Raw genomic sequence first — 18,797 nt, forward strand, 5'->3', positions numbered from 1 at the left:
CGGCACAGCCGTCAGCGGCATTAACACACGGCTGCTTTGTTCATGCGACAGCAGGAACACGAACGTGCCGCCGAATTTAGCATCGACGGGTCCGCGAAGCCTCCCGAGCTATGGTCGGCCCCGTGACTCGTCGAAGCCGCGCCGTGATTAATGGAGCGCACCGCTACAGAGCCCATATTGACTTTGCCTTCTTCTGTGTGCTTTTTGGTGGCGGCCGCTAAAAACCCCGGTAAAACGCCGCGCAGCGAACGGTGCGCGAAAAACGGCCCATGCCATGCCCCCAATCATCAGCGTCAAGCGGCAGCCGAGCCCGCGGGGCGCGCGCTTACTAGCGAACGCGCAGTGGTCGCGGCGGAGGGAGCGGCGGCCCCCAGCCGGTGCTGGACGGCGCTGGCTGGGACCGACCGCCGGCTGCTGACACCGCGGGGAAGCGTGCTCGGCAGCCCCGCCGGCGTGAGCGAGAGCAATCTGGCCGACGTGCCACGGCTTTCGTTGCGAGTGTGACGTTTAAATGCGCCCTGGCTACACCGCACAACACGGAGATATCAAACGTACGTAGTGTGGACCCAGCTGCTAGGACGGCGCTAAATATGAAGAAGCTTACAAGCTGGCGTGGTAGTTGACAAAGCATTGACAATCAACGCCATCGATCTTGTCGCGGTAATCAGACGGCAATCAAACGTTCATCACCGGTGGCCGCTCCCGGAAATGGCACAGCACCACAAAGATCCACGCCACGCCACGGTTCTAGTTCAAGGGTTGGGGGGAAAACGTACACATCAGAATTTGTGTGGCAAACCGGGCTGGTTATTGCGATCGCCAGGCAGCTGATCAAGTGGCCGAATAGCCCATAACATCCCGTCCATCACGGACCATAGTGCATGCTAAGCTTGTCGTTTAGTACGAGGCTACAGTAATGAGCTTAAAATGTCGCCTCTTGTCGCCATTCTTGTGGAGATGCAGTACGATGTACTTTATCTGACTGATGCAACACAAACATTGCGTTGGTTTTGAAAAATGAGCACCAAAAGGCCACACTGCGCGAGCACGATGATCCGCGTCTCCTTCAGTGACGCACCAGGTTTCCCTGTTTTGAGCACATTAAAACCAATGGCTTTTGACAAATGTATGCCGAACATGCACGGGTGCGTTATGTTGCTGTTCTAAGAAAGTATATTTCGGTTTACACTATGCATGCAATGTACACACTGAAGAGCGAGGGAAGGTCAGCGGTGGTGGAAGGTAAGTTTCCGACCAGAGGACCCGATTGAATCAAACTATGTCCGTGACCATTGGCGCCTGACCGCGCTGGCTGCGAAAGCTGCCCATTTTTGTGAAAGCCCTGTTAGAAATAGCTCGAATGGTGTCTGCTCGTCCTTCGGTGCCGCCACACCGGGCGAAATGGATGTCAATGAGTCCCCAGCCTCTGTCGCACGCTGTCCAAGACCTCTTTCTTTTCTCCTCGCGAAATATATGTGATGCGCTCGCATGTTTTCCTCGAGTTTTTTTCCGCAGTGCTTAGGTGGCATACCATAATTGGAATATCTGTGATCATTATTTTAAGCTTTGCCAGTTATGCTTGTTGGTACAAATGCATGTAGGAGGACAAAAAAGCATCCACCTCGTCTATTCTAGGGGCCCGTCACCAGCTCACCGCGGATTAGTCTCGCCAGTGTAATCCGTCCGTCTCGCCGCGTCACCGTCCAGATCAGCGTCATCTCTTTTGTAACCACTCCAGCCAAGGCGTGGACATCCCACGCGGCTGCCCACGCCAGGCCCGTCTTCAGCGCACATCTGCCCCGGCTCGCTTAAAAGCCGATGCCGCGTTCTGCGCGGCGGAGACAAATGCGGCGCGTCACGTCTCGCCAGCACGGGGCGCTGACGGCGCCGGCGGCAATGGCGGCCGCCTATCACCGCCAAAAACAAATACGGCTGAGATCGCGAGAAAAACGCCGCCGGCGCGGCACGAGGCCACCAAATACGGCGCGCCGCGGCAAAAACGTCGGCCGTGCTGCCGGCTAGGTGTCATGGCTGTCTGTGGAGAGAGGCCGCCGCCTCCGCGGCACGGGGAGAACAGGGGTACGGCGGAGGGCCCGGGCCGCCGACGAGGCGCACGGTCACGTGTCAGGCCAACGGCAGCCACTGAGGCCAGGGCAGGCTTCCATACGGTCACGCGTCAGACCAACGGCAGTCACTGAGGCCAGGGCAGACTTCCATACGGTCACGCATCAGACTGACAGCAGCTACTGAGGTCAGGGCAGGCTTCCACCCGGTCACGCGTCAGACCAACGGCAGTCACTGAGGCCAGGGCAGGCTTCCACCCGGTCACGCGCCAGACCAACGGCAGTCACTGAGGCCAGGGCAGGCTTCCATACGGTCACGCGTCAGACCAACGGCAGTCACTGAGGCCAGGGCAGGCTTCCATACAGACAGATGGGGGAGGCGCTCGTGAAATCGACACACTGAGTGACGCAGGTGTCAATTTTTGGTAAGGAAGAGCTTTGCAACGAGCTTTCCACGTGTGTCTCGTTTTCCCAGCCCTTGCCAGCAACATGATCATCACCAAGATGTTCTGCTTCCTCACGATCACGTCTTCCTCCGTTGGGTCGGCGGTGACGTTGAGTCATGACACCTCACATCATGCGAGAGATACGCAAGGTTGTGCTGCATTCGGCGTGTGATCAGCAGTCCCACCGGCCTACAGTCGGCGTCCGGCTCCCATCCGTGCTGTCACGCCGCCAGCCGGTGCAAGCGCCGCTGGTCACACGGGAAGCACGCGCTGCCGCCGCCGCCGCCACCACCGCATCACTTTCGTCGCTTGGGCCGCTCGCGTACGGTAATCAATTACGGCAATACGCGGCCGGGCCGACGTAATCAGGCCATAATGACCGCAGGCGGGGAAGGCGAGGTAGCACGGTAAGTGCGGCGACAGGACCCGCCTAACACTGCGCCCGACTGGTCCTCTGGCATGATCGCCCACCACACCGCTCCTAATGCAGACACTGACGCACTAGGCATCGCTGCTGTAAGCTGCGGCGGGGACTCACGTGTAGAGTACGTGTTGCACAATTGTTGTTGAACCAATCGTGGGCGGTCCTCGCGATGTGTCACGAGGGATTCAATTCTTCTAATGTTTCTAAGTTTTAACTTGAGGCTTGGGCTTTGTGTAACGTGGGCGTTGCCTAGATGGGACAAAGACAATTTATTTGGAAAAATCGTTTCTCCTTTGGTAACGGCGAAACCAGCGCGCGAATTCCCATGATGCAAGGACTTGCAAAGCGATACCGTCGCTGCAAAATCTCCGTAGTAAACCACAGGGCCATTGTTTAAAACTGGCAACGCGTAAAAATAATCAGACCAGCAGAGATGTTGGCGGTACTGGTGTCAATGACAGTGATGGTGGTACGGACGATGTCAGAGACACTGCCGCTGTCATTAATGCTGTCGGGTCCGTTGTCACGGCGGCTCCAGCGGACCAGCGGGTCAGCGGGCCAGCATTTGAGCGGCAGCACTCCGCAAGACAGCGCTCGGGGAGAGAGAGAGGGGGGAGAGAGAGAGAGGAGTCACCGGCCCCACCCCTGTAAGTGATAGGGCACGCGACACCGGTACAGATACACGCACACTCACAGTCACGAGAAAGTTGGGCCGTGCGGGTGGCGGACCCCGGGCCAGAGGCATCCCCTGAGCAGCTGCACACGGGACCCTGAACCAGAGATGTCCTCGAAGCAGCTGCAAACGGGACCCCTCTCCGGGACCTCTCCGGAGCAGCTGCGCTTGGAACCCCGGACCAGAGACGTCTCCGGAGCAGCTGCGCACGGGACCCTGGACCAGAGATGTCCTCGAAGCAGCTGCACACGGGACCCCGCACCAGAGGCGTCTCCGGAGCAGCTGCGCTCGGGACCCCGGACCAGAGGCGTCCCAGGAGCGACCAACTGCGCACGAGACCCCGGACCAGAGACGACAGTGAGTGACAGCGAGGGGCAGAGCACTGGGATGATGGTAACAGCTGTAAAACACCAACCGCAAATGCGCAGTGCCATTGCTGCATAATTTACGGTGTATCATCAGAGAATCGGTGACATGAGCAAGGCCAGAGGAAATGATTTGCGATTTATTATACTGCAACATCCCAAAACAGCGTGGTGTGACGCTGTCACAGCGCGACCAAACAAACAAAACATAAGACGCCGCCAGATCGGCCAGGAAATTAGCCAATAAGCGTGACAAATGGCCAGCAAGCCCAGACAGATTCACCGGCGCCAGCTGAAGACGGATCGCCCCGTCCGTATGTCATCAGCATAATAAAGCGGCCATCTGGAAGCGCTCCTCTCGGCCCGCGACCGCCGGCGGCGCCCCCACAGCCGAACACGGCAGCAGACCTCGCCGATAAAGCCGGCGTGGAAGCGCCGTGAGAGGGGCGACGGATCGCCTCCGCAGAACACACCCGGTCCCAGGCATCAGGCGCGGACGACGCGGCGCCCATGAGACACGCTGCGGCGCGCGCCGCGTGCCGCCTGACCCCGACCGTGACCCCGGCCCCGGCGGCTCCGGGCGCGCGCAGCTCATTAATTAACGAGTCGGCGGTGCGCGCCTCTGCACGCGTGGCCGCCGCGAGCCCAGATGCAAATCGACTTCCGGCCGTTAAGATCCGCGTGACCTTCGTCAGCGGCGAACGACTGAAGGCGCTGACTGCGACCGGCTGGCAGGACAAGTGTGTGACGTCTCAGGGCAGGCGCTGAAACGTTGGGACCACGTGGTCTGCCAGGAGCACGTGTGCAGTGCGAACCGGGCGGCAGTCACCCACTTGTGCTTCCGGGGGATAGCACGGGCTCAGACACGTGTCAAGCTAACGTGTTCGACCAATGATCGGGACACCAGGACGGAATTTTCGTGGCGCGTGCACGGAATAAACATCGCATGTGCGCTCTGAAACCTATGTACTAGTTAGATAAAGATGTTCTTCGAAAGCGTCGAGCTACAAGCCGCAGCAAAAGTGCAGAGCTGTCTTGCGGAGAGGCCCCTTCGCGCCCGGCCCCAGAACTTGTTAGGGGGGGGGGGGGGTTGCTCACAAGCCGCATCCAGGGGACTGACACGCGACAGCCGTCCGGCAGTTGCCTCAAGCATGGACTGAATCCGTGCTTCAGTCCTTCCCACGCTGACCACCACGCCAGGGGCTGGCTCGTGCCTGTGGCGCGCCCCTCCCCTGCTGAGGCGGGCCCACCCACCGGGCCCGCGCCTCTCACGAGGTCACAGAGCCAGGGGCCGGGCTACAGCTCTGACGGCCCGCAGCGGTCCGTCATTCCAGTCCTGGCGTAGGTGTATTCTGATTTTGATTTGAGACTCCCATATATATCTTCATATAACCTTTACTGATTAATGCACTTTTTTACTCATGACGCTTTCGAGATTTCTTGTGGTGTTTATGTATGAGTTGTGAGGCTCGGATGAATTCGGAATCGAGTCCGGGATCAACCATATTTCCATCACGGAATCAACTACATATTCGTTGAGTCGGGGTAGAATAAGTCGTTGCAAAGATACGTGGCGAGTCCCAGCCAGAACTGAGTCAACCCAATGATAAGTAACTCGGATTAGATAGTAATGTAAGTGGCAACATAAGATAGTTTGGTGATATATGCGGACCGAATGGAATGAAACACAGGCGTCTATAGCAGTCTTGCTATTACGTTCAATGTCTCATGCACACTTTCATGAAGCCCAAAGCACGCAATATGTCCAACAACGTCGTCACTTGAATTGACTGCAGTGGAATCAGTTCCGGAATTCAGACATTTTCCTTGGCTCGGAATCAGAGTCTGACCAAGATTGTGTAGTCCTACTCATAGTCAAAGTCGAAATCAGCTCCATATCGTTGCGGGGCGGAATCGGAAACAATTCCACCGAAACGGAATCAGCCAAAAGTCCGCCTCTGAGACGAACATGATTCAAGACTTCCGTAACTCAGCTCCCACCATGACTTTGGGCCGACCAACCCTTACGTTGACGCAGGCGCCACCTGGTCATTCCAATTTTCAACACCACAATGGTGGGAAAAGTGGCCGGATCTCGCGCAAGCAGTGTACTTAAGCGTGATGTCGAAAGGCCTCAGAATGTTTTCAAACGACCGCCGCGACCCTCGGCGCTAACTGGGTACTTATCGCGATCGTCCGTCGCCTCCCGCCCATCGCACGCATGCGCGCACAGACGTACCTGCAACACAAAATGGCCTCTGTTAGATACGCTGGGCGAGAGGGGGAGGTTAAACATGGCTATCTAAATATACTCGGTTGGCCCTTGTACATACGTACGGGTCAGAGACGACATGACAGCGACGAAGGTGAAGCCCTGAATTCCTACCTACGATTACATGTTTTATAAATATTAAAAATATCACGAAGACGAATGGATATAATGATATAAGCAAGCAAGATTGTTCACTTTCATTTTAGCACGGGAAACAGATTTATCAACATGAACCATGGCTTTCAGGCCAATACGCTTCTCATGGCTGAAAAACAACTTCAAAAACCACTGTACATTTAGGCCATGATCACAATCCAACCGCTACATAGCGTGACGATTTGCGCGAATAATCCAATCATTTTGATCATTGCTCGCAGAAATCATATCGGGACATCCCAGAGTCGGACCATGCACACGTTGTCTAACAGCATGTCAAATACAACGCGCTCAGCGGCTGACAAACCTGCAGCGATGGCGCCGGACGACGGGGGCTGGTTACGCCCTTGGCCACACAAAACCGCCAGCTCAGACCAGAGCTAGGGGAGTCGTTCTGCTACGCGCTGGATCAACAGGCACCACTCCCGTCCCCACAGCCGACTCCTCCCAACTGCTCCCGTACCCGACCCGGCCCGACCCGACCAAGGCCAGGTCCCGCCGCAGCTCAGACCGGTCCGGGACCATCCCGTCCGGAGCGGGTCCCGCCGGCGCCGAGGCACACGTGTCGGCGCTCGTGGCACGTGCGGGCGGCGGGCGCGACGTCGCGGCCGGGAATGCGTGCGAGGGACGCCCAGGAGTGGCGCGGGGCCGCCTGGCCTTCCGCTCCAGGGCCGCCGCCGCCCCCGCGTATGGTGATCGGTCCGGCTGACTGGCAGCCGGACGGTGGATTGTGACGTTGGGCCAGGGCGAGACCTCGGGTCAGCGTGTAACCTTTGGTCAGGTCGAGGCTTCGGATCAGCACGTAGCCTCAGGTAATGTCGTGACCTCGAGTCAGGCTGTGAAATCGGGTCAGGCTTTGCCTTGGGTCAGGTTGTGACCTTGGGTCAGGACGTGACTGGGTCAAGCCGTGACCTCTGGTTCAGACGTGACCTCGGGTCAGGTTGTGACCTCTAGTCAGGCTGTGGCCCCGGCTTAGGCCGTAACCTCGGGCCAGGCTGTGGTCTCGGGTCAGGTCGTTGATGCATGAGTGATCTCACACACGGTTATGTTCGAGCGTGTCGTGGAGGAGAACAATCCTGCCATCGATCAGTGGTTAATGTCATTCACCGATCAGGATGCGAGGATAGCTGGCCACTGTGACCACATGTGATGGCTGTTTGTTGCTGGCTGAGAACGTATGGTGATGTGGTATGGCAATGTAGACGATCTCAGAGCTGCAACCGCTGAACAAGGACTGGTTCTTATCTGACCTTGAGTGTGCCACTGCACGCGGACATTTGTGGCATCTTGACGTCTTACCCACGACATTAAGTGCACAATTTATGGTTCCCGGCTGTTCTTAGCTACGGTCAGGTCAGAATTATACGTTGCCAAGTCAGATAAATGAAACTACGCCGGCCATTATAAACACTTCAGTAATCATTTCATTCTCATTGTTGTGCAATGATGGGAGCGGCGCAGGCAACTCCCAGACATGCCACAACAGGGCCAGCACTTTCCAACACGACAGCCGTGCTTCTCATGCTTCGGAGGCACGAGACATCCCCCTGCAGGTCACAGCCCCGACACATCCCGGCCGGCCGCCGCCAAGGCTACTCAGGTGCCTTCATGACATGCCCGCGCCCTGCCGGAGCCGGACCCACGAGCTGTGACCTCAGGGGCGGTAAGTCAGGCGCTGCTCAGACGCCGGCTGCAGGTCCGGGGGAGGGAGGAGGGGGGGGGGGGGGGGCACCGTCCGCGGCGTTGCCCGGGGGCGCGGCGGTCGCAGCCAGCCGAGCGGGACAGCACGCATGCGGCACACCCCACTGACCAGCCGAAGGCCGAGTGGCGTCAGCGGCGGCACGATCTTCCCACACCTGCCGCGCGCCGACCCGGCCCGCGTGTGAGCGCCCGACTGCGGGCCCTGGCGACGCGCGTGACCCTGGTCAAGGCCGGCCGTCGGCGCGAGTCGGGGTCAGACGGCTGACCTGCGCGCCGCTGTCGGGCCGCCAACGTCACGGGCTGAAGGGCCGTGCAGGCGCGGATGAATAGTAATGGGCGCATCCCTCCGCGAGGCGCCTACCACTGACCCGCCTGTCCCGACTGCTGACGTGGACAAAGAGGACAACAATACGAACCTATTGTGCGCGCCGGCGCATGCAATAAGAGTCCGGTGGTGTCGACCTTGCAAGCAAGCGCATGCTTTTACAAGCTGACACCTCACTAGATGTCAGCTAAATTTGGAACAAAAACTGTGGGCTGTTCTCGACACAAAACAATGCGACCAGCACACGCCCATAGTTGTACGGCACGTAAAAACTGTGCTACCGAAGGCTGAGCTGGTGCCAGGTTTTCATAACAACTGGAGTCGCGGCCTAATTGTCAGACGCGCACTTGACACCGCTGATTCTCGTACACGCGGGTCCGGAGTTGGCTCCAAGCAAGATGAGTGAATTTCTTCGTCGTTTCATCCCCTGTCATGAAACGTGGTCGGGGCACAACGCGGAAGTAAGCTGAGCCCATGGAAGAGCGTCTGCGCCGGCTAACAACTTGGCATCAGCACAGCAGCGTCCCTGTTTAGCGGATAATTAACACCCACGAACACAAAAAGACAATCGACAAAAATAGATATATGCCGATACAGTATCCTTGGCTCTGGCGCTTTATTCAGCGAAAGATATGTCGATTATTCATCACACCTTGCCATATAAGCCCATGCTATCAGGAACCAGGCGGTGATTTCATTTATTTCCAAGGATAGCGCACAATAGCACAGACTAGGGATTTAAAGCGGCCAAACCGTGAGACAAACGGCTCGGTAACGTGGGCAACGTTCCAACTAAAAGGCACTCGCCCACCTGGCTCCATTCGGATAGGAATGAAAATAGCTGATTAATTTTTGAACAACTGATACAAACAGCTGTTGGATATATTATCAACGCTGACTACGAAACGTCATCTCGGCATTTTTGATAGATATCTGGCTGACCCTGAATGTAACAATGTAACTATTAATAATAATGTGTTTGGTAATGAGGTGTAAAGCCTCAGTTAGCATTATCAAATTCGTGATGTGTGGAAGCTTGAAACAAATCATGGTTGGTGTTGGTTACAGATTATCTAAATCCACATGCGATGCGAGTCAGCTCTGTCAGCCTCGATCGCTCCGAGTTCATCGCTAACCACTGTAGCGATTCGAAACGTCGCCTTTGATATGAAACGAAAATGCGATGAGTATTTTTAGATGACGCTACATTAACACATTTTTAAACTGGAAAAGTTTCAATGTCAGTTATTTTCTCTAAGCCGCTGGAGCGAGACCAAACAGTTCATATGGTCTGATGGCCATGCTACGGGAACGGGCCATAAGCTGCGGTTTGGCTTCATGAAACGGACGTGTTGGCGACGAGCACATCTTACTGACAAAGCTCCCGCCGAAAACGTGCACGCAAGGTATGTAAGTAAGCACACATCACCGGTGGGCAGCCCCATGCCCTGACACCGCAGGGTGGCCAGGTCGGCACGCACTGACACCACGGGAGTGGCCGGTCGGCACGCGCTGACACCACGGGAGTGGCCGGTCGGCACGCGCTGACACCACGGGAGTGGCCGGTCGGCACGCCTCCGAGATCACAGTTACCCTAATAAAACTCCTGAAGCTCCAAGCTTTTTGACACGTATGACAAGTACGCCTCCCCCCCCCCCCCCCCCCCCTCCGGCGCCGGTATTCCCCGGCGCACGTGCGCGCCGCAGGGCCGGCGGCGGCTGGCGGCGGCTGAAGCTCTCCCCAGCCGCCGCACGCACACCCGCACGCCTGGCCGACCCGTCGCCGCAGGACCGATGGCGGCTGGAGCTCTCCCCAGCCGCCGCACGCACACCCGGACGCCTGGCCGACCCGTCGCCGCAGGGCCGGCGGCGGCTGGAGCTCTCCCCAGCCGCCGCACGCACACCCGCACGCCTGGCCGACCCGTCGCCGTCCGCCGCCGGATCGACGCATCAAAGGCGCCGTCCACATCCGTCAGCTGCCGCCGGCTGGGACGGCCGAGCAGCCAGGCGCCGCCCTGGTTCGCGTGACGTCACGCTGCCATGCCGGTGTAATGGTAACCCCATGGTCATGGATGACGCGATGGGAGTGTGCGCCCTCGAACGCTCTCCGACATGCAACTTTTCCTAGCAGCTACGTACACCGAACGGTGGTCCAATGTTTTTCGTCTTTAACGACGAGTGTAACTGTCGCGGTCGGTGACAGATGTCGCAGTCCCTCATGCCGCCTGCAGTGAGAGAAAAACACAGCTGGTGTAAGTGCTCAGCTCACGAGTGGCCGGTCACATGCCGAGCATTCAACCAAGCGATTCAACTGTTTCTGAGGGTGCGGCTAAGTGGTAAGAGTTCTTCGTGAGCGTGACTGCCCACGGGTCACGAACGACGAGTTCGCGTCACGCGTTGTTGACTGAGCGATGGTTGGCGACGAGCATCTGGGCGGAACCCTGCTGCTCCAAACAGGTGAGCTTTCCTCTGCGGTTGGAAATCCGGCCGGTCTCGGCTGTAGAAACTAAAACTTTCTTTTGTTTCCGCCGTAATCCAGCCTGCTACATGGACAACACCTGGCTAGATGATGTCACGAACTGGCCGCTGCACCGCAGACTCTGGCTCGATTCCGTGAGGGGTTGGAATGGACTTCACAAGCAGCTACATTTTCGCCGAGTCATAGGCGAGTAGATTCGTTTCGAACGATTGTGCGTGAGTCGAAGCGGAGCCGAGGTTACTGCCTGGAATCACTTATCAGCGGATCAAATGTTATACCAAGAGCAGAGGATGGTGTTCATCTGGCCAGTGCAGTGAAGTACACCAGTGCAGTAAAATGAACAGATGACAGATCGCGATGCTACATGGACAACCACTTTAGCAGGAACAAACGTGTCCCACATCCAGGACCGCGTTGCATGGGGCCACGCACGTCGTGCGCTCCCACATAAAGGGCTTACGCACGCTTACTCCAAGCGCTATGAGTCACAGTTGAAATAGCTTTTTCGCTCGAGCACAATCCTGTGGGACAGTACAGCGGCATATAAACAGCGCCATTGCTCCTCAGATCAACAACACATCACTTCAATGTTTTTGTAGTGGCGATGCAACAATAAAGCACGTCGCTTGATGTGTCTGACATTGCCAAACTGAGTACTTTGACACTGACGACTTGAGCGTCGGCCACCGCTGATACTCGACCGGCCGGCAATCGTCATGACGTGACGTTTGATCCTCACTCACTGCAAAGCCAGCTTTCAGCGGCGGATGTTTTACCACGAGTGGCTGTGCGAATAGCTTTCCGCGATGATATCATGGAGTCGGGTTCAGTCACTAGAAGACGATATTCTAGTCTAAGAACTGCGATTCATATGCAGCTTCTGTCTAACGTTGAACCGGACCCTGCATTGGTCACTGTCCTGGCTGCGCCACCGAGCGTGGCCAGCCATGCAGAGGAAATCGACGGAGCTAGAATTTCGGCGTACGTGAAATTTTCGAATGTAAAAGCCAGAAGTTGAGTCAGAATCCCCACGCCCGTTGCCCCGTCCGTGAACAGCGAGGAAGTGCTGCGGAAAAAACAGCGGCAGACGCCCGTGCCAGGACACGTGGGAGACAGTGGGCGGAGAGCAAGAGAGAAACGAACACACAATGCGACGGCCTCGCGAGTGAAACGTCAGGGGAAATTAGCGTGACGGAAAGAGAGAGATGGCACCGCGTACTGACAATGTGGGAGACGTGCGTAAATGGAGAAAATGCTCCGACAGTGGCAATAGCTGCCGGCTATGTGCATTCCAGAGCCTAAGGAGGGATGTGAATGGACAGACTAGGCCCTTGACAAGTGGGAGCACACCATTTATGACGTAGATGTGTGGCGGGCGGACGGGACGCCTGCTACTGAGAAACTACAATCATCGCGATGCTTTCAGGACACATTTGAATAACAGCTGTAAAAGGAAATCGGCATGTGGTTGTAAAACCTTATCTAGTCAAAAAATATGACGGCTAATGTGCTATAACCTAAACCGAGCGACCCATGTCCATTCACGCTGGAAGGCTCTCGGTAACGAAAGTCTGTCAAGGAAGCAACACTGGCTTGGAGTAAATGACCAGTGATGACCATCACGCCGTCCACGGTTCTGAACAATCCAGGTGTAGGATGTATTGGTTTGCGTCATCATAAGTTTTCGTGGGGAATGAAGCAATGGAGGCAGTTAGTAACATGCGGTATACAAACGCAAGGCCTCTATATTGTCATGCCCACAGACGGGGCCCCTTGCCCAGGATTGCACGCGTGCCACGTCCCGTGCGGTACTGAACCACTAATAACCACTTATAGCGTAAGGTACTTATAGCCACTCATAGCATCAGACCCTTAAAGGCACCACAAGCCACTAACAGCATAAGCCCCTTACAACCAAGGTGCCTCAGCAGCAGCCGCCACTTGCTGAGCTTCCAATCCACGGCCTGCGGAGCATAACATCACCGCTCGTCACAGACGGCAGGCGTCGCAGAGCAAACAACGCTGCGAGTTGTCCCGAGGTCCCCGGCCACTGGTACACTTCTTTCACACTGTGATGACGACATCCGATCATCTATATCGCTGGAGCACAAACATCCAGAGTAAAGCCATCAGAGCTCCACTTCCGCCCCTCCCCGGCCCACTCCGTCGGCAGCACAGCGCCCAAACAAACGGACCGACCGACCGGCGTCCAGATACAGCCGAGCGATCTGCCAACGCGCCGCAGATAGCCCGTCGGCCGGGCGTAAACACGCCGCCGCCGGCCATCGGTAGACACCGCCCCAGTTGGGCTAGGCGCAGGTGGGCAGGCTTGCCACAACCGGAGACGTGTCCTGTGACGTCCCTCATAGGTCAGGTGTGCTCCTGTTGGTCAGGCGTACCCCTGTTATGATCAGGAGTGCCCTGCTATGGTCAGGCGTGTACCTGCTATGATCAGACGTGCCCCTGTTACGATCAGGCGTGCCCCTGTTATGGTCAGGCGTGTGCCTGTTATGATCAGGCGTGCCCCTATTATGGTCAGGCGTGTGCCTGTTATGATCAGGCGCGCCCCCGTTACGCACCGGGCCGGGCGTAGTGACGCAATCAGTAACAGTTTCGCCAAGCGAGCCGGGCCGAGCCCACGCAGGAGTCCCATCAGTCTCGTCACAGATAACCTGTAGGACGGCTTGGGCCTCCGGTGGCGACGCCCGAGCCCGCGTCATCGCTGAACTCGGCCGGCTGCTGGCCGGGCGCGCCCACGCCCTCGTCGCCGGCAGCCGCCATCACGGCCTGGCTGACCGCCCCAGCAGCTGCCTGGCCACACCGCCGGCAGATCCCCGCGGCGCCGAGGAGACGGCGCCGACCCGTCCGGCAGCGCTGGACACACGCCCGCCCGCGGCGCCGAGAGGACGGCGTCGACCCGTCCGGCAGCGCTGGACACACGCCCGCCCGCGGCGCTCACTTTCGCCGCGGTCCGGCTGGAGCGCCGGGCTCAGCGCGGCGCCCGACTGGACCGGCCGCTCTGGCGAGCGGATTGAGCAGCGGCGAACCTGACGGCCGAGTGGCGCCGCCGGCAGGGCTGCCTGGTGACACGCCGCGGCTGAAAACCCGTCTCTCAGCAGGTGTCCGTCAGCTGCCCAGGCAACGTCTTAAACGGAACTCAGGGCGACTGGCCGTGGTTTGCTGAACGCTAAGACGCAGCTTCTCGTGACCCGAGAGGCTCTCAGATCACGGTAGACTGACCCTGTTGGGCTGCGGGCAGCGCTGCACGCAGCCACGAGCCGCATCCCTGAGACACCCCTCGCCTCCGGCCGTCGGCGGGCCAGCGACCGCCGCCCACGGCGTGCGGCGACCGTGGCGCTGCTGTGGCTCGCTCCTGCCGCTGCGGCGAACGCGGCGGGCGGTCGCCGAGCTGACCACTCGGTCAAGGGCGTTACCGGCACACACAGTGGTCGGTGACGCGACTGATCGTGGTGATATAGGCTCGAGACACGGCACGGCTCGTATCTGCCACCGAGTGGCCGTGTCCCGCCGTGCTCGGTCTACTGCGTGACTGCTTTACTATGCCGAAGGGAGGTCTGTTGTAGAGCAGGTGCTTCTTCATCTGCGATGGTAGCGAAAGGAAACGAGAAGAACCCCGGTGCTCCTTGCGTAACTGCGTTTGAAAATTGAGAGACAGGTGCGCAACGCTTTGTCGAGTGAGAGTGAGAATCTAGTTGAAGCCGAATCACGCCGGATACGGAAGTTGTCAGACTGGTGGAGAGAGAGTAGACCTGCAACGCTGCAAATCAGGTTTTACCTGAATACTACGCCCTCTCGTGGTATAGAACCTGCAAGTGACACATAAGGAGTCCAGTGTAGGTAAGAAGTAACACATTTTTTCGTGCAAAGTAAAAAGGACAGATAAAGGATTGCCTTAACTCATAATCCATCAGCTGTAAAATGTCTGCAAAGCACTGAGTGAGCCAGCCCAACGCATAATGCATACTGTCAAGAACCTTGATCAGGATGACACAATGTTAACAGTGCTGTGAAGAAAGTAGGCACAGTCAACGGGCAATGAATAAAAAAAATCACAAGGACCTTGAAAGTGACAGCCGATCACGAAGACCATAAAAATCAACGTCGAGGCTGGCTGCAGAGCGGTCTAAAACGCAACTTTTTGTGCAAAATGATCTGACATCAACGCATAAATTATGTGACATAAAGAGCGGCCATGCGGGCTAATCTGCGTTTCTCTCGCCTCGCGCATGCGTTGGGCATACCTGACATTGCAGGGAGGAGGGGGCGCCGTTACTGGTGGCGCAGTACCATGTACCAAGCGCGTGCATCGGCTGGAACATGCTGATTCCGCTCAATTCACTCTTTTTAAAACCCGCATTGACCTCTGTGGATTCCTCTCTAGTAACACTGTTGGTCACTACCGTCCTCAGGAGGATGCGCTTGTAACATCCTCACTACCAACTGTAGGTAAGGGGACCTAGGGGGGGGGGGGAGGGGGAACCCCAGGTTACGAAGACCGGGCGCATGATAGAGCTCGGTCCCACCGACTGTTGTTCTGGAGCATCGGAGCGCCGTGTTGCTGGCCGGAGACCTCACCCGGTGACCTCACAGGTCAGACTGCACCCAGTAATCTCGCAGGTCAGACCACACCCGGTGTTGATGATCTCACAGGTCAGACCGCACATGGTGATCCCGCAGGTCAGACCATACCCGGTGCCGGTGATCTCACAGGTCAGACCGCACACGGTGATCCCGCCGGTCAGACCGCACCCGGTGATCTCACAGGTCAGACTGCGCCCGGTAACCTCACAGGTCAGACCGCACACGGTGATCCCGCAGGTCAGACCGCACCCGGTGATCTTACAGGTCAGACCACACCCAGTGAACTAACAGGTCAGACCGAGCCTCGATCGCATGTCAACGGCGGCTTAACGGAGAGCCACCAGCGCAGCCCGAATGCGTCTAAAGCCGGCCAGCTCGGCCGCACAGTACCACCAGCCAGACGGGCTAACCCATCGACGGATTGCAATAAATCCTCCAAACGTCAGTCATGTGGAGGTTCTGCACAACAGAATTCAGCCTGAAGTTCCAAGGATTAAATCAAGGTCCCTGTGTCGCAAGACCGATGCCGTGCAGTACAACAGCATGCATGCAAGTGCTGATTCCCCGGAATTTCTTCCTTGGTCGCCAAAAACGCCGACACCCACACCCAGATTTAGGCAATCCAGCTAACCTGGATAACTAGCATAGGTTTAAGCATGCGCTGAAACAGACATCAGATCATCGACATCAAGCGTTAATACAACTACAGATTCTCCTATTAGCACCTGACCTGAGACCTTATCAAAGGCTGCGTGACAAATGGGCGGGCGCGACGCGACCTCAGATAGCGGCGAACATGGGGCCAGAGACGCGCGGCGAGTCCGAACCGTGGCTGGGGTACGGCTGCGTGGTTGTGAACAGCATTCTCTTCTTTAGGTCCCGTAAGCAGATGACAGTTGACGACTTTGGTGAACCGCTAAATGCTGCACCACATCTCCGACACGCCCAGACTTTCTAACGCTGTCTGTGGAGATAAACCAAGCACAGAAAGGCTCATCCCCGAAGATCGCATGCTTTCTGCTGGACCAGCTATACTTGCAGCTGCGGGTTGAGCGGTGCACTGCCGGCAAACTCGCCATTTCTGGCGACGATAATCCCACAATACGATGGAACGAAGGGGTGACAGAGTAGCGGTGCGGCGGGAGAGCACGAACAAAGGCCAGTGGTGACGCTGGGATGCCTTCGATCGGCTGCAGTACCCAAAAATGGACCGTCGACCGCTCTTTCCAGTCAGAGCACTGCATTCTCTTCTCACGCACATGCTGCGGTTCCGTTTCATCTGCAGAGAATGTGTTCTGTGCTCGCCATGCTCCCTCTAAAGCTTGACTTCTGCATGCAGAGCTCAGGTGCATGACGAACGGCCGGTTTCTCTCGCGGGTGACGCTTGTGCACGTCACGTGGCCGCACTCTGCGGTTAGGGGCTGCCGTCGGGTCACGTCGTGCTCACCTGCTGGATCGCCTGCAGCCGGTCCTTCTCCCAGGAGCTGAAGAGCGCGCCGGCCGAGTTGTGGTACACGGCGGCGGCTTGCTCCACGGGCGGCATGGTTGACACCACCTCCAGCTTGACCCAAGGTCAGCAGTTCACGACAGCGTCGATACGGGAGGCCCGCTCTACCAGCGGGATCCCGATCAGTCTGACCCGGGGTCAGAGGTACAGTCTCGACAAGGTTCGCCTCGCCAGCTGGGATCCGGCTCAGTTTGACCCGGGGTCAGGGGTACACCCCGGCGTGGTCACCACGACAGGTCCACCTCACCGACTGGCTGCTGACCCCGGCAGCAGGACCAGCGGCCCGTCGCTGCTCCACATCAATACCGGCGCGGTCACTGCCACTGCACCCGACACTGCTCGGATGAGCCCCGGGTCTCGCCGCCGACACCAGGCGGGCCCGGTCTGCCGGCGTCGCCTCCAGCGCGGGCGGCGCGGCGCCTCCGAGTGAGCAGCGGGACGGCCGGCCCGGCGCGGCGGAGAGCGGGTACTGGCGGCCCGGCTCGGCTGCCGGTCCCCGCCGCCAGGCCGACTGGTCCCCGGCGGCCGCGGCCTCACTGCACGCGGCCGCGCGGACCGGACCGTCACCGGCGCACGGGCGCGAGCGTTACCGGTAGTATGTCGCTGTCATCACCAGTGGTACGTCACCGCCACCAGCGGTGGTGAACGCTTCCACCGCCGCGTGGGAAGCGTTGCACCATCATCAACCTGAACATTACCAGCAGTCATCATCACCAACAGCCGCACGGTCGTTGTCACCATCAATAGTTAGCATCACCATCCCCATCACCGAGAAGTATCGCCCCCATCACCCAAAGGAAGCGTTACCGCCGCCGGCGGGGCGGAATGTTACCGTCCCATCACCGGGAACTAGCCGCCAGCACTGCCGGCGGGGCGGAATGTTACCGCCCCATCACCGGGAACTAGCCGCCAGCACTGCCGGCGGGGCGGAATGTTACCGCCCCCATCACCGGGAACTAGCCGCCGGCACTGCCGGCGGGGCGGGGTGTTGCCGTCTCCATCACCGGGAACTAGCCGCCAGCACTGCCGGCGGGGCGGAATGTTACCGTCCCCATCACCGGGAACTAGCCGCCAGCACTGCCGGCGGGGCGGAGTGTTACCGTCCCCATCACCGAGAGCTAGCCGTCACCACTGCCGGCGGGGTGGGGTGTTACCGTCCCCATCACCGAGAGCTAGCCGTCACCACTGCCGGCGGGAAGGTAACGTAACCATCGGCACCGCCGCCACCAGGACGTACGGCGGCCGTCGCCACCAGCAGAGAACGTTGCCGCAGGCACCAGAGTAGGAAGAGGCCGTCATCACCTACTGGAAACGCTACCATCATCACCGGCGGCTGCCGTTAATGACTCCACCAGCTGGGACGGTAGCTGTCATCACCAACGGGTGGTGTTACCGTCGCTGTCATAATTATCAATTACTGTACAACCACTGGGGATAAGTGATGGGTACATACTAACAACAGGAAGACTTCCAAACGTAATGCGGCGGCGCGAAGGAGGCAAACATCGTGCGGAAAAAACTGAGTAGACGGACCACTGCCGTGAAGACGCAGACACATATCATATCCAGGGTCGAACCGAGGCCCCCGGTGTACTGATGGTCAGAGACCAATAGCGTTTTCCGCATCAAGAGTTACTGGATGCGTGACAGCGGTTCCGCTTGTAGGACGCCTCGGATGATGTTCCGCTGCGTGTCATTAATCATGTCTGTGTTTTTCGGATCATAAATCTCGTATATTAAAGAAAACCATCGTTCATGAGCCAAGTTTCTATTACAATCGATGAG

General features: G+C 58.0%; 1 protein-coding gene across 1 annotated transcript in view; it reads right to left on the minus strand.

Annotated features, from left to right (window-relative positions):
• Window positions 1-17,410, minus strand: part of LOC119105427 (rho GTPase-activating protein 33) — a 51,345-nt gene extending 33,935 nt beyond the window's left edge. Inside the window, exon 1 of the mRNA XM_037228895.1 lies at window positions 16,953-17,410. Within this exon, the coding sequence (XP_037084790.1) occupies window positions 16,953-17,048 (96 nt within the window). The 5' untranslated portion in view covers window positions 17,049-17,410. The remainder of the gene's footprint in view (window positions 1-16,952) is intronic.
• Window positions 17,411-18,797: the final 1,387 nt, after the last annotated feature.

Source organism: Pollicipes pollicipes, unplaced genomic scaffold (assembly GCF_011947565.3).
Source record: "Pollicipes pollicipes isolate AB1234 unplaced genomic scaffold, Ppol_2.1 Scaffold_2555;HRSCAF=2994_pilon_pilon_pilon, whole genome shotgun sequence".
NCBI lineage: Eukaryota > Metazoa > Arthropoda > Thecostraca > Pollicipedomorpha > Pollicipedidae > Pollicipes > Pollicipes pollicipes.